This window comes from Nothoprocta perdicaria, unplaced genomic scaffold (genome assembly GCF_003342845.1).
Source record: "Nothoprocta perdicaria isolate Ctin4 unplaced genomic scaffold, notPer1 scaffold_10, whole genome shotgun sequence".
Taxonomy (NCBI): Eukaryota; Metazoa; Chordata; class Aves; order Tinamiformes; family Tinamidae; genus Nothoprocta; species Nothoprocta perdicaria.
In genome coordinates this window covers 3,151,638-3,167,102 of record NW_020454094.1, presented here as the reverse complement: position 1 = coordinate 3,167,102, position 15,465 = coordinate 3,151,638, and the positions used below count along the sequence as shown (strand labels likewise).

General features: G+C 44.3%; 1 protein-coding gene across 2 annotated transcripts in view; it reads left to right on the top strand.

Annotated features, from left to right (window-relative positions):
* SETBP1 (SET binding protein 1) overlaps positions 1-15,465 on the top strand; it is a 235,594-nt gene that overhangs the window by 153,844 nt on the left and 66,285 nt on the right. For both annotated transcript variants that reach the window (XM_026040029.1, XM_026040021.1), the window contains one exon: positions 11,580-15,045. In XM_026040029.1, coding sequence (XP_025895814.1) covers positions 11,580-15,045 — 3,466 coding nt within the window. The remainder of the gene's footprint in view (positions 1-11,579; positions 15,046-15,465) is intronic.

Below are 15,465 nucleotides of genomic sequence, written 5' to 3'. Positions count from 1 at the left end.
TGATGTAGACATCTTGCCTTGTAAAATCAGGCATCAAGAGAAGTTAGGTGGCAAAAACTGCTTTGTCTGTAAATATTGCCTTCATTGATAAGAGTAAATGTAAAATATGTTACAGCTGAGGAAGGAAATGCTGGGAACCTGTGTTTCTCTTCTCTCCTCATCAGATAGTATATGTATCTGTTGGATGTTACCCATGTGTACCTCCACTGTTCCTCATCTTCTCCAGAGGAAAGAAGGAGAAAAAAAAAAAAAAAAGACAGAAAAAAATGGTGTAAATACTGTAATAGATCTCAGGACCTCTAATCAGGGAAAACCCAAATTCTGCTCAATAAGCTGAGCAATCTGCAGCGGCAAAATTACAAGGGCTGTGCACTGARCTAGAGTCTTTGGCACTTTAAAGTGCACCTTTTCCAGCTTTGCCCTTTCCATAGTGTCCCACGGGGGCCCCCCTTGGCAACTGCTGATAAGGTCGTGTGCAGGGTGGGTGATGAATCTGCACTGATTTTAGAAGGTTTTTCTGTCTGGTTGCAGAAAATATACATGCATCTATCCTTGATTGAAATCCTTAGAGGGAGAATATACAGGAATATGTAGAAGAAGAGATAGGAACTAAAAAGTAATAAGTAAATAGGTAGGGTAAGGATAGTTTTTTCCTCTTTTCTTTTTTGAAGCCTATTTAAGCATTCACCAAATAGTCAGTGTACCAATGACTTTAACATAGGTAGCCTTTTTGCTCAGCGGTTTGAGATAACGCTGATTCAGGCACAGATCCCTCCAGACAACTTGGGATGGGGTGGGGGCTGTATATGGACTTCTGTTTYGAGCCCGTGATCCAGTAATCAGAACAGTAGAGAAATTCAGGAAAGGAAAAGACCAAATCAATACCTTCTGCAAYACTGAAAAAAAAAWAAGGAAAAAARGCAAAAAAATGGCAACCACTGCCAAAAACTCGTCCCAGCGTTCTCCCTGTCTTCAGCTCCAGGATGCCCTGATTTTTTGATCTGTTCTACAGATGGCTGCAAGGTTTCACTCGAGGTCAGGAGCAGCCTGTGCCTCCTCATAAAGTTCAGAGCCAAAGCTTGACTAAGCCCTCCTTGGTGAGGAGAGAGTGGGTCTGAAGGAACAGGAACACTGCATACACACACATATAGATATACGTATATATGTACATATAYATATATATACCCATTTACTTGTGCCTGCATTCAGTGTAGGCATCCTTACCCATTTCTCGCAGCTCTACTGTTTCAGTGGACCACACCATTTTACAGCAGCAGAGGCAACAGAAATGAATTGTGGAAAAAAAAAAAACTCTATTTTTGGTACCTAGGGTGAAGAAGAATTGTTGGGATTAATCCAGAAATGAGGTGCGTCTAGGGAGAGAAACTGATTCCAGGGGAAGAAAGAAGATATTCTGAACAGTGAGATTTATTACACTGGGATATAGGCTCCCAAAGGAAGGGGTTGAAGACACATACATTTCTGGAATTGCTTAACACTAGGTTGGACAAAACACTGGAGAATATAGAGAGGATATATAGTCACAGATTTTTAAAGCTAGAAAGAGCCATTGTGATCACTTAGTCAAACCTCCTGCCTAACTCATACCAAGGGATTTGCCTAAATGTATTCCTGTTACAAGTCCAATAGCTGTCGTGCACTAATGCACATGTGCTAGAAAAACACCCGGGCTTGATTTAGAAGACGCTTCCAGTAATAGAGAATCCATTGCTATGATAAACTGTTCTCATGATTAATTATACTCCCTATTAAAAACGTGGGCTATGTTTCCTATCTCAATTTTCCTGCCTTTGGCTTTGAATCATGAAATTGTCTTTTATCTGCTAGATTGAAGGACCTTTTGAGTAAATCTCTCCCTTGTGAAGGTAGTGATTTGATATCTATCTTAGATGCTCAAACACCTCTTTCACTTGTGCTTTAGTTGATCTTCCTCCACATCCTCCAGTACCCCTTAGAAATATTTACCTTCTGCCAACTCCATCATGTCAATCCTACAGAATAAGTTGGATTTTGGAAAAAAAGAAAAAAAAAAGAATAAATAACCTTGCTCCCTTGACAGTGGGTATGTGCACTTTCACATCTGCAGTGTGTGCTGCCTACCTCTGCTTTAACCTGCGTGCCAAGCAGCTTGGGCAGGGGTTTGCATCTTTGGTGTCAGTGTTTTTATAGAGTTGCTCAACGCGAGCACAAAGTCAGCACTTAGGAGGAAGTAATAGCAGCAGTGGGAATGGTTCTGCTTTGTCAACATGTGCAGGGCGAAGAAATGTATTTAGGTCATTTAATAGAGGAAGGGCAATTAAAAGGGCAATGCTCTGAAGTGCTGGCAGTACCATCATTATATCTAGTCCTAAAGGCTCCACTCCTAAGGGGAGCGTGTGGGTAGAGATCACTGAATTTCAGCATAGGTTGAAGAACAGAAGGGTTTCTGTAGACCAGATCATCCAAATAGGATGAGTAAAATCCTTACCCAGAAGACATATGAATTTTACTGAATTTTGTTTTGTTCTAGGCACTAAGCCCCAGGCTGAATTTGTATTAAAAGGCTTCCCAGTTTTATTCAGCCTAATGGGTGAAGGCCAGTGACTAAATACACTGTTTTTTTTTTTTTCCAAAATTTCTTAGGTGAGCTCTTAGAGAAGTTCAGGAGTCAATTAAGCACAAAGCCTTTCTTGGACTGCCTTGGAGATCTCTCTTTATCTGGGTTGTATTTGTGTCATTTTATGTGTTCAGAGACCAAGTTCCACATGGGTCAAGTAGTGCTGTGCTGTACCTTAATAAAACCATAGTTTGTCTGGTCCCATTTTGAAAAAGCCAAGAAAGTCTTGAAAGTATAAAAAGAAGAAATAAATGTTGAGTTGAGCTCTCAAATGGATTTCCGCTGGAGATTCACACTTAATAAAATCCAGAAAATTGCATTTTATTTTGGTACATAAATACTGGCAGTGGGGCACTGTGGCATTTAGAAAGGAGAATTGCTCCACCAGAAAAGTCACTTCAGCAAAATGATGCAGCCCAGTTGAGCCCCTTTTATGATCTGAGAAATGACTGGTTTTATAGCACACTAAATAAAACCTGCTATTCGAGCTGGGGGTTTATTAGTAAAGGTGATTTTGCCATAGCTGGGCAGAAGGGAAGGAAGCAGAGATGAACATCAAAGCAGAGACACGTGATGCTCAGAAAGCACCCAGTGATGCCCCAAGAAAGCAGGGTCACGTGTAATCACCCCACCTGGCATTGCCGCAGAAGCATTTTCTGGTTTTTGTTATTGTTGTTCTTGTTGTTGCTGTTTCTTCAAAAGCTTATTTTATTATCCCAGCTTATTATCCCTGGTCAAATTTTACACCACAGGAAAACGTTTTCTACGAGAGCAGTGCGGGAGCTGTGTGAGTGCATGGAATAAAGAGGATTTTTTGTGGAGGGAACACTGCGTCTAGCCTAGAAGTCCTCAACCACCCTTCAGATGTATTTAATGTACTGAGCAAAAGTTCTCCAGAAATTGCCTCATGCAGTTGGTAGGAAAAGGGAAGAGGAAACATTTTCTTATCTAGCAGCAGTGAAATGAAAAATAAACCTAGGTTSGTGAAGGGAGAGGATCACACTCATGAAGCTCCACCAGCCCTATAGCCTTCTGCAAATCGGACAGGTTTCACTGGATGCCTGCCTAGACTGTTAGGACTGCCTGCGTGAAGTGCAAGGGAAGACAAGTGTTTCAGTCTCCTTTAATCAGAAGATAAGGATGTCAGTGGTGAAAGACAAGGGAGAATCCCATTCTGAGAGCCTCATCTGCGACCAGCCTCCTTTGAAGCCTTCAGTACATGTGCCATCTCCTTCTGGTACATACCACACCATTTGCTGTCTTTGCTTAACCTCTTCCATCTGTCATGGGGAAGAAGTGCTGAGATGTAGGGGGAGGGATAGGAAGAAAACAAAAGTGGCCAGAGAGGCGATGACGGCTAAATAAAACTCTTTGGTGGCTTAGGCAAACCGCCCACCTTTACATTTTTGTTGAGGAGTGAGGTCTAACTGGCCAAACCAGGACCATGCAGATTCCACTCATGCAGTTTTGGGGGTATTTCTCCATCCTGCAGTGAAGCACATTACATTCCTCAGTAGAATAAACCCTAAAACTTCTCACATCCATTTAATGTGCCTCGTTTCTGACGCTCCTGTTCTCTTGGGCAGTCTCTGGTCTACATCACAGTGGTCTACCTGGTGGTCTACCCTAGTCTACTGAGATTTTTGAGTAAATAGGGGAGCTAGAAATGTATCCCTTTGACCTTATTAGGCCAATTTTCCAAAAGGCATGAATCTCCACCATTCACTGCAGATCACCAACGTCCACCTCTTCAGCCTGAATTTGCTCCAGTCACAGGAGATGCTCTTGCTATATTTGTGGTGCAAGACTCAACTTTTAATGCAGGAGGATGAGAGGACATTTGATCTCCACCATGAGTTTGCATGGTCCAGATGAACCAAATAGATATTCTGGCAGATCTGGGGATTTTTTTGCTTATGTTGCAGCACAYGCAATACTTGCTATTAGATCTTACCTGGAATCAGGATGCTTTGAGAGAATTAATCTGGCGGTCAGTAACTGCTAAATGAAGCGCGTGCTAAAAGAACGATGAGCTAACTGACTGGAGCTCACAGCTTTTATGAGCTTCTCTAAATGCCTGTTTTCAGGTGAATTCAGCATCTCCTTGACATTTAAGGACTYAATTTATAATCAAATTATTTAACTCTAGTGGAAAGAATCACTGGCCTCGATGGAAAAGCCATTTATAACTCCCCCACCCCTTGGAAGAAAAAGTATTCAGGGTAAAACTGCAATTTCTATAATAAATGGAGGATAAAAGAAATCTTTCAATGCAAATTAAGCACTGCAGGCTTTTAAAAATTATAGGAGAAACTTACGGAGCACAGCTGCTCATCCTTATTTCCAATTTAGTAATCCGAGGAGTGTTCAAGCTTTAATGCTGTGGACAACACCCCAAAGCTTCAGGAGAGAGATGGCATGTTACGGCTTGTGCCCAGTCTGTCCTGGCATTGTTCTGTTCTTTGATTTGGGCCAAGTCCAAACACACATTGCCCTCAAACCCTTGGGATTTGCAGAGCTCCCYGGAGCGGGGACACATTTTGCTCCATGAGAGGCATGGATGTAGCACCAGATTGAAACGCTCGCTTGGGGATTTTCACCCTGCCTGGAGCCCAAGCAAAGGACTGAGCCGGGGTTATCTTGCCAGATGAATGGGGCAAAATTGTCTTCGTCCCATTGTCCTGCACCTTAACTAGCGCCCAATTGTTCACTCCCAGCTGCTTCAACAGATCCAGCCAACTGTGTTCTGCTAACCCCGATACCGAGACCACATCGTCGTGCCAGCAGTGATGGGCTCTTTGTGAGAGATGACAGAAAAATCCCATTGTTTGGAGTTTTCCCAGACTCAGCGCTTCATTCAAAGCTCTCAAAAAAGCTAGGTTTGTTTAAACAGTTGATAAAAGGAAATATGTGCCAGTATGGGTCTATCCCATTGCTAAAGGAGTAGATCATTCCACTAGTCCAAGCTAGACTCTTGCCTTTGGGCATTCGCGTCAGCCTACTCGGATAAAATCCTGTGTCCTTGCACTTGGAAAACAGAAGCAGCTGAAAACCAGCAGCTGATTGACACAGCCTGTAAATTGTCCCGTTTAAAGCCTGGAGTGAAATTAATTTGCAATAACTGTGGAACTTGCGAGCTGCTTAGACGATGATGATGCCTTATGAGGAATGCATGAAAAAAATGCAATTTGCAGCCACAGGAGCATCCCTGGGCMCTTACGTACTCTGTGTCTTACTATGCCTTTTATTTGAAGATAAGTGTTTTAGATAATTAGCTGCCAAACGATTACAGTGCAAAATGAAAAAAAAAAAAAACCCTGCAACGTTGCCCGTTTCATCAACAATCTTAGTTATTTTTCTCGACTGTAGCCATGATACGAATAGCGATGTGCAAGAAATCCCAAGAAATAACAAGTCCAACATTTCCACCACACTTCAGCATCTCTCTGCTGACATTAATACGTGAGGGGAGACAGAGCTACGCRGCACCAGGAGCGTAAATCCGGAAGGAGCCCTGCAGCTCCAGCAAAGACCCTCCTGATTTGCGCAGGCTTCGGAGCRCGCGTGCGATGTTTGTGTTGGGGGAGCGGACACAAATGGGCGATGCTTCGCTTTTAATTAACCCACTCCCAACCCACGCTGCGCCGGGCTCTCGAGGGCCACCCTACAGCTTTCCGCTAATTCCTGCCGCACTTCTGATTTCCAGGGAACGCGCCGAGCGCCTAGGAATACAGCATCGCTTGGGCTTTACGTGATTGAAGGCTTAGGGATTTGGGGAAGCGAGGAGTTCTAGGAGCAAGAAATTTTTACAAAACTGCCCTGAAAAATCCCCCTTCTTTGGGTTGATAACCGTGAGTTTCATCTTAGTGCCTGTTGACATGTTATTTTTGATCTGTGTTAATTGGAATTAAGCCCCTATGATGGCTCTGCACTAGCTCCAGTAGGGTCTGGTCTCTCACAAGATGCTACTTGCCATCCCAGCAAGTGATTTACACCAGTTCACGTTCCCCTTGTCGGAGCCACCGAGGGCCTAATGAGCTTCCTGAAACCATTACAGCCACCTGCTGTGATGGACTGGCCTGCCTGGATGGCACATCCCCTCCTACAAATGAACCACATCTCGTTTCATTAACTGATCAACCCTTCAAGCCATCAGGCCAGAGATAAGTTGACTCCAAGTCAACTTGGAGTCCCTTCTGCTTGACATCTTTTGTTTGCCAAGTAATGCAGGTTCATTGCACTCACCAAGCTACACGAAATCCCGCCAACCTCTAGCTCTGCTGATAGGCTTCAAGTGAGCGATTTTCTGCCGTCCCATTGGGACACAAGAGGAAATGCTCAGTTTCARTTTTGAGCAAAAGCATGATCTGAGCCAGGATTATTTATTCATGTGTTGGAGCTGAAAGATCTCAGTTTTCTCTTCCTCTCAAAGGGTTTTCTCCTCCAGTAACATGTTTTCACGCATGTCTAGGAAGCAGAGACTGAAGTGAAAGCTTTTCAAGAGGAACAAATTGCCTGGAGTTTCTCCAGTTTTTAGGAGTTCCACATGAAGCATCCATGCAGAGTCTGAGTTTTCAGAAGCCAAGTGCCCATTGCATTTTGCACATAACCTCAGAGTACCCAGATCTATTCCTTCCATCCTGGAAAAAATCTCTAGCCCATTTCAGCACTGTCCAGGGCACTTCTGAGTGCACAGACGTACAGAACATAGACCTATGTTAATGCAGGTAACAGTTAATTCTGGTACGATTTTAGCCTGGGCTTTGCTCTGGGCWGGCTGGATGGAAGGAAGGTCCAGTTTGCATGGAATAAATCTGGTTTAGCGGAGTGCTGTGCCCRAGCTCACATCCTTCCTCACATGGCTTATTGGCTTGGAAGCAGCATCTCGCAACCACCATCCAGCCAGGCAAAGCGGTGCAAACGTCCGCGTACCTCCAAGCAGCCACAGCTTCACCCCAGTGGTTTCCAATGAGATGTTAGCTCCTGGCTGCCAAAACTGCTTCTAAAAGCAGGTTAGAAACTCCAGGACCACAGAGGGGTTTTGCACRATGTTCTGAGCAGCTTTGCTCTCGCTGCAGAGGCCAGGGTGGCCCCGAGATAAAAGCAGACGCTTCCCGAGACTCTGATTCTAAGTGACATGATTCGTTTAGGAAAGCCTTTCCCCTTTCCCTTTCTTTCTTTTTCTTTCTATTCCCAGCCCATGAAGGCGATAACAAAGGACGGTAGGTCCCCAGAGCACGCTCTGATGTGTCACTGCGGATGCCAGTCCCCACAGACGCTCCCAATGTTATTAATTTTTAAAACAAACTTGCTGATTGAGGTTCTGACTGCCTTTAAATTGTCTCTACAAGGAGACTGTGTACTAATTAACCCACAGAAACAATCAATGATGTACCTTTTTCAAGTTTCAGGGTGATTAGAATATGAAAATGAAGAGCACAATGGTGCAGATGTTTTAAAATCACAGCAGACAGCAATTAGTGACATGGGAACCAGCTGCTTATCTCTCCAGATAAAGCCTCTTAATAGGGAATTACACTTGAGGAGCCATTACACAGATGGATCTGCGAATGATTTAAAGAGGGGGCGTTGCAGTGTTAACTTTGATTTGCAAGCCAGATTCCTGACAAGCTGTGTGTACTTTACCTCTGGAAGAAGGTGCATTTGGAGCAAGGTGGTGCCATGCTSCATAAGTGAGTGGGTTTTGCAAGGTATTGGGCGTCTGTATTTGTGTTTTGTAAAATATATTCATTTTTATGCGGCTTATGCTTTTTTTAAAATAAAACCCTCCTTTTTTTGTTACTGTTTTTTTCTTTTTTTTTGTTCATCTTTCTGATTGACTGACGTCTCCTTCTGGTTTTTGCTTGGGGACTGAAGGCAGTGTCTGGGTGTGGAATGGCCCTTGATAAGGGAATGATGAGGCTGGGTGCAAGAGCAAGTGCTTGTGTGCAAAGGGTCCCTGCAGGCTGGATTTGGCTGCTGGGTTCTGCTTGCAGGGCAGGGTGCTGCTCATCACAATGTGGTCTCATCTTCCCTTTTGCAGGGAATGTGTGCAGATTCTGTATGGGAGCAGGTCTGCAAGGGTAGATGCAACCCCGTGAGCCATCTCCTTTCCTCTCCTGCTGATGCACTTCTGTAGCCTCTATGTGGGGTATATCCCACTTGCTGGTCCACCCAGCATGGCCAATCCTGAGCGCTAATGATGAGGTTTTTGCATTAAAATCATTACAGCAATAGGAAGAGCATTCAAGTTTTATTTCTTTTGCCTTTTCCTAGGCTGGCTCATGTTGCTCAAAGTTCTCTGCGGTTGCAAGGACTCTTAGCTTCCTTTCTTTTTTTAAGCATGTCCAGTAACCTGAATGTCAAGAGAGACACTAGTCAACTTTCATGAAATGCGATAAAAAGACACAGGTAAAGTTAGACTTTTAAGTCTCCTCTCAAAAAAGAGGGTACAGATGCATAACGGTTGCATAAAGTAAATATAAATAGMGTTTTCCATTTTCCCCAAGAAAAGTCTGCTCATGGTGCCCTTCTCAGCCATGCTGGGATAGGAATTCAGTGCAAATCTGCAGCTCGTTGCTCAGAGCCGCAGTGTGTTCAGGGAATGAAGATACAGCCATCAGTGAGACTTGGAAGAGCTTGGCCAACTCAAGCAAGGGACTTAGACTGGTTTTATTTATTTGGTTTTTAAAGCTCTCAGGTTTTGTTCTCGGCACCTTTGGCTTGTGATGCTCACCCAGGTTGGCACCATGGATGACCCAGGCCAGTCTTTCTTGTGGGTTATATGATGGACCTTGCAGCCTGCGGTGCTACAGTAATGCCCAGGTTATCATTGGGAAGCTGCTGCATCGTCATTTTATAGGATGCAGCACAAGGAAAGGAGGCCAGAGGAGCTAAGCAATATAGCAGCGTTCATCTCATCTCCCATACATAGCTGGCTGCAAACTCTTATTAACTGCCTTTAAATATAGATTGGAGATGATTGCTGCTTTTAAACTAGAGCAGCGTGCGTGCGGCAGCGATGGAGGGAGCACGGTGTTGCCAGCACGTGATGTTTTCCCTCGCCGCTGGGACCCTCTCTGTTTTCAAAAGGGATTTTTTAGGTCATTTAGTTTTACAGCTCGGCATTTGGGGAGGAAGTTGAGTGTGAAGAGTTGCTGGGATTACAAATCGCTGCAGGAGCAGGCTGGTCCCCTGTCGGTGCAGGACCAGGAGAGACCTCAGATGTTTTCAAGTCAGAAATCATGATAGCTGGGGAATATGATGTTTCATTTAGAAATAAAATAAACAATAAAGGAGAAARAAAAAGGCAACAACTCGTGAGCAAGGCGGTAGCATGGGGACTGTCCCTACCACATGCGCCTTGTGGTGACTCCAGTGTGGGAGGTCACTTCTGGAAGGAGGAACTGATTCATTYGCCAAGGTCTGTTTATGCTTTCAGCTCTTTTCTCAGGCTGGAAGAAGGAGGGGGAAAAAAAAAAAAGTGTGTCCCAAGCCCGTGACATCTGCAGTCCTACCACAGCTGCATGCTTTCATTTTCTCGCTCCACAATTCCTGGAAATCTCTGTTTTCCCTGAGTGTAGTTGGTCCATATGCCCGACAGCTGAGCTAGCCACAGGATTTAAGAGTCCCCGATCTCTCCTCAGACAATGGACCAGAACAGCTTCCTCCTTGCAGTGTATTCCAAAAAGGCCCCATGCCTGGTTTTATATCCACGCTAAGGATGGATCATCATCAAGTTTGCCAATAACACGTGTATTTACTGGTCGCTAAGTAATAACGCTGTGGGCTCAGGGGTGGTTAACACCTTTCAGCTCCCTCTGAAGTCATTCAGATGCAAGGACGCCTTCCTTCCTGGAGCCCCAGAGCTCAAAAATCTTGTCCCTTCCTTGACTGCACATTTATTTTGAGGAACCTGTCATTAATTTCATGTTCAGAATGGTGTAATTGCAAGAATAGCTTATGGGGAACAGTTGTTTTTGATGTACATGTATGAAATAAGTTTCACAGTTTTATCCAGATTTAAAAAAAAAAAAAAAAAACAGGGAAAACAAATGGATAGAAGAGGGCAATTAGTGAAAGTAAAATGGGTTTGTTCAGTTTTAAGAAAGTTCTGAAAAGGTTGCAGCAATAATAAACATAATTTCTCCATCTGAGGGAGGCCCATCAAGAGAAAGTACTTTCTTTTGCTCTGGAATAGTTTTCAGTGTAATTTGCCTGTCCTGTAACCCCTGTGGTTTGAAGGGCTGCTGTCGGATTAGAAATGGTGTTGAAAATATCTCTTACTGACATTGCAAATAGCAGATTATTAAAATGGGAAGCGAGTAATGCAAATCTCAAACCTGCCAAGTTTGCCTTACACACTTGACACCATGCATATGATTTTCAGACTAGCTGTGCAGGGATGACTCCTATGTGGGAATTTAAGCAAATAAATCTTCACAGATTCAAGCTTTGTAGGCAAATGAACCTGTGGGTTTGCTTCTTGTTTGTAATCACTTCCTAGATAAGTTTACAGTTTTTGTTGCTTACAACAATGAGCTTAATTCTTCCATTTTTGAGCTACCCAATGCATTGAGTCCTGGGAGAGATTGTTTTTAAGGAAAATAGGGTTTTCTCACCAGGAGGTTGGTTTGCAGCATTCATCCATTGAAAGGAGTATTTTACTTGTGTTTTAAATTAAAAATCAATAGAGTATGTTTCCTTAGCAATTTAACATTTATGGAAATATTTCCATTGTTTTAGAACGGGAAAACAAATTAAAACTTGTTTACAGTGTATAAATCTAAATGAAAATTTGACTCCAGTATAAGAAGACTTTATAAAGACTCCTAACCTTTAAGAGGACATTGCTTAAGAAAAGTTGTTGGACTGGAAATAAAGAGTTGTAATTAACAGTTATGATTGGACCAATACACTAACTTATTTTTTTCCTTTTTTTTCATTTTCTTCTCCCTTTCAGGTTTATGAGAGACCACAAAAACATTCTGCTCTGCACTATGATCCGGGTCTCCAACAAGACTTCACCGGTGACACCTTAAAATCAAAGCACCRGCAGAAAAGTAGTAACCAGCACCATCTTGACTGGTCGGCCAGCTCTGATCCAGGATCCGCTTCTCAAAGTTGTTTCATGAGCACAGAATGCAGCCGAGAAGCTGTTAATGCCACCAAGGTCCCCGCTCCGGAGCCCGTAGTCTCTTACAGCAAATCTCAAGCAAAGAAGTCTTGTGCTGGAAGCACGTGGGGACAGCTCTCGACCAGCAGTAAAGAGCTCGCCATGTGCAGTGCAGTCCCGTCACCCAATAGCATTGGTGCAGCCACCCAATCCAGCAGTGCTTCGGAGTGCAATGGGCTTTTGCCTCTCGKTGATCCCGAGGGAGGTGTGCAGCTGGAGGTGCCCGATCAGCCCACGGGGACTAGCAAGAAGAAGTCCAGCAAAAAAGACTTGCTAAGTCAAACCATCCAAAGCACAGACATCGAATGGGTGAAGAGCGCTCAGAAAGCATTTGAAAGCAAAAGCCATGACAGCATGGATGGGAAAAAGGAGTCTTACTCAATGGATGGTGTGCTAGACACATTGCCCATGAAGCAGAATGCCTGTTCTGCTAGCAGTTCTGAAAATGACACCAGTCACGTACGAATTACTATCCCAATAAAGTCTCCAACAACAGATGCATCTGGCCACAAAAGGAAAAAAAGGCAATCTACAAAATCTTCCATAGAGAAAACGATCCAGGAGAAAAACCTGTCTTCTGGACTTCCTTTGAGCAGTGAAGTAGCAAACAGGACTAGCTTACAATCAGAGGGGAGTAAAAAAGATCTTCGAGCCACAAAGCCAGGGAAAGTGATTGAAAACGAATCCCCTTTAGTAGCTATTGAAAGCAGTGTGCTCACTGACAAAACTTCCCCCAACAGTGCCACTAGGCTCAGAAAATCTGTAGCTGTGACATCCACGCTCCTACCTACTGATCTTCCCACCGCTAGCAAATTATCTGAGGTGCAGCACCCTAAACTTGCAGCTAAGCGGAGGTGGACCTGCAGCAAACCTAAGTCTATCCTTCGGGAGGCCTCCATGACAACATCGGAGAAGCTGATGGTGGAGCCTCCTTCAGCGTATCCTATCACACCCTCCAGCCCTCTGTATACCAATACAGACAGTCTTACTGTGATCACACCTGTCAAGAAAAAAAGAGGACGACCAAAGAAACAGCCTTTGCTCACTGTTGAAACCATTCATGAGGGAACCTCCACCAGCCCAGTCAGTCCAATCAATCGTGAATTTCCAGGAACAAAGAAAAGGAAGAGGAGACGGAATCTGGCCAAGTTGGCCCAGATGGTCCCAGGAGAGGACAAGTCCATCAGTGAGCTCAAGTTTCACAAAAAGGTTGGGAAGCTTGGGGTCTTGGATAAGAAGACCATCAAGACCATTAATAAAATGAAGACCCTCAAGAGGAAGAATATTCTCAATCAGATCTTGTCCTCCTGCTCCAGCAACATAGCTCTGAAAGCAAAAGTTCAGCCACCATCTAGTGCTGGGCCAACGACCATTGATGCCAGACTAGGGAAGCAGATCAATGTCAGCAAGAGGGGGACTATCTACATTGGCAAAAAACGGGGCAGAAAGCCCAGAGCAGAGCTGCAGCCTCAGCCAGAAGAACCTAAGACAGCCATCAAGCACTCAAGGCCTGTTTCCAGCCAGCCAGAAAACCCAGCAGTGCCTTCCAACCTGCAGTCACTTGTGGCATCGTCACCAGCAGCTATTCATCCGCTTTCAACACAGCTAGTAGGGACTAACGGCAACCTTAGCCCTGCAAGCACCGAAACGAATTTTTCAGAGTTAAAAACTATGCCAAATCTTCAACCTATCAGTGCTCTTCCTACAAAAACCCAGAAAGGAATGCACAGTGGAACTTGGAAGCTGTCTCCACCCAGGTTAATGGCTAACTCACCTTCCCACCTGTGTGAAATAGGTTCTCTGAAAGAAGTCACGCTGTCTCCAGTGAGYGAGTCTCACAGCGAGGAAACCATACCAAGTGACAGTGGGATAGGTACGGACAACAACAGCACTTCTGACCAAGCCGAAAAGAGCTCCGAATCCCGCCGGAGATACTCCTTTGATTTCTGCACCCTGGACAATCCAGAGGCTATCCCATCTGACACCAGCACAAAGAACAGGCATGGTCACCGGCAGAAACATCTCATTGTGGATAACTTTCTCTCTCATGAGAGCATTAAAAAGCCAAAGCACAAGAGGAAAAGGAAAAGCCTGCAGAACAGAGATGACCTCCAGTTTCTGGCAGACCTTGAGGAACTCATCAATAAGTTTCAAGTTTTCAGGATTTCCCATAGAAGTTACACATTTTATCACGAGAATCCATATCCCAGCATCTTCAGGATTAATTTTGATCACTACTACCCTGTGCCATATATTCAGTATGACCCATTGCTCTATCTTCGCAGGACCTCTGACATGAAGTCTAAGAAGAAGCGTGGTAGACCTGCCAAAACCAATGACACCATGACAAAGGTGCCTTTTTTACAAGGGTTCGGTTACCCTATTCCCAGTGGGAGTTACTATGCACCCTATGGAATGCCTTACACATCAATGCCTATGATGAATCTTGGTTACTACGGTCAGTATCCAGCTCCTTTGTACCTGTCTCACACGCTCGGAGCGGCTTCCCCATTTATGAGACCTACCGTGCCCCCACCCCAATTCCATGCAAGCTCTCATATGAAGATGTCCACCACTGCCAAGCATAAAGCGAAACATGGAGTTCACCTGCAGACACCTGTGGGAATGGGCCTTGGAGACATGCAGTCCTCTCTGGCCCCTCCAAAGGTTGGAGGGACAAGCCTTTCAAGTGGCCGACTTCACAAAAGGAAACACAAACATAAGCACAAGCATAAGGATGAGCGGATATTGGGGACGCACGAAGATCTGAGCGGTCTCTTTGCTGGCAAGTCCACCAGCTTCTCCAGCCATGCAATTAATGAAAGGCTAAGTGGCTCAGATAAAGACCTCTCCTTGCTCAATGAGAAAAGCAAGCATAAGGAGAAACAGAAGCACCAGCATTGTGAAACTGGACACAAAGGCTCAAAGAGTAACTTTGAAGTGGATACGCTCTCTACGTTATCACTTTCTGATGCCCAGCAGTGGACACAGAGTAAAGATAAAGGTGACTCAAGCAATGATCCCATTGACTCTTGCACGAAGAGATACTCTGGTAATACGGAGGGTAATGCAAGGTCAGAGTCCCTGGACATGTTTGGTGAAATGAATTCCTCGAATGACAAGCGGGACAGTGATGCAAGTGGGAGTAAAAGAAGAAGCTTTGAAGGGTTTGGAACTTACAGGGAAAAGGACGTTCAGCCTTTCAGGATGAATAGGAAGGACAGAAGCTCTTACGATTCTTCAGCCTCTTCAGGTAGGCTCCTATTTATTCTATTGCATTTTATTGCTTTTTTTTTAATGCTGAACAAAAAGGGATTTGCTGTTTTCAGCAGGTTCTTTTCTGTGTCACTTACTTCTCTGGTTTTCTGTAGTGGACTCACATTTTCCATCCAAGCTTTAGAGAGACTGCTGAGTAGCTGACTGCATATCAACYCAAAACTTTCAAAAGCCTTTGAGTTTTCACACAGCTTTTTTATGATTATTTTTCATGCCTTTTCTTATTTATCCTAGCTTGTGACACCTCCTCTAAAAAGCTCTGCGTTGTGTTCTGCAACAGAGGCAATTTTAATGCCTGTTGGCAAAGCATACGTCCCTCTTAATTGGAATCGAATCCCTCCAGGCAGCAGTTGTCACCTGGCCTTGGGGAGTACAGAGGCACACTAGGGAGCAGAGA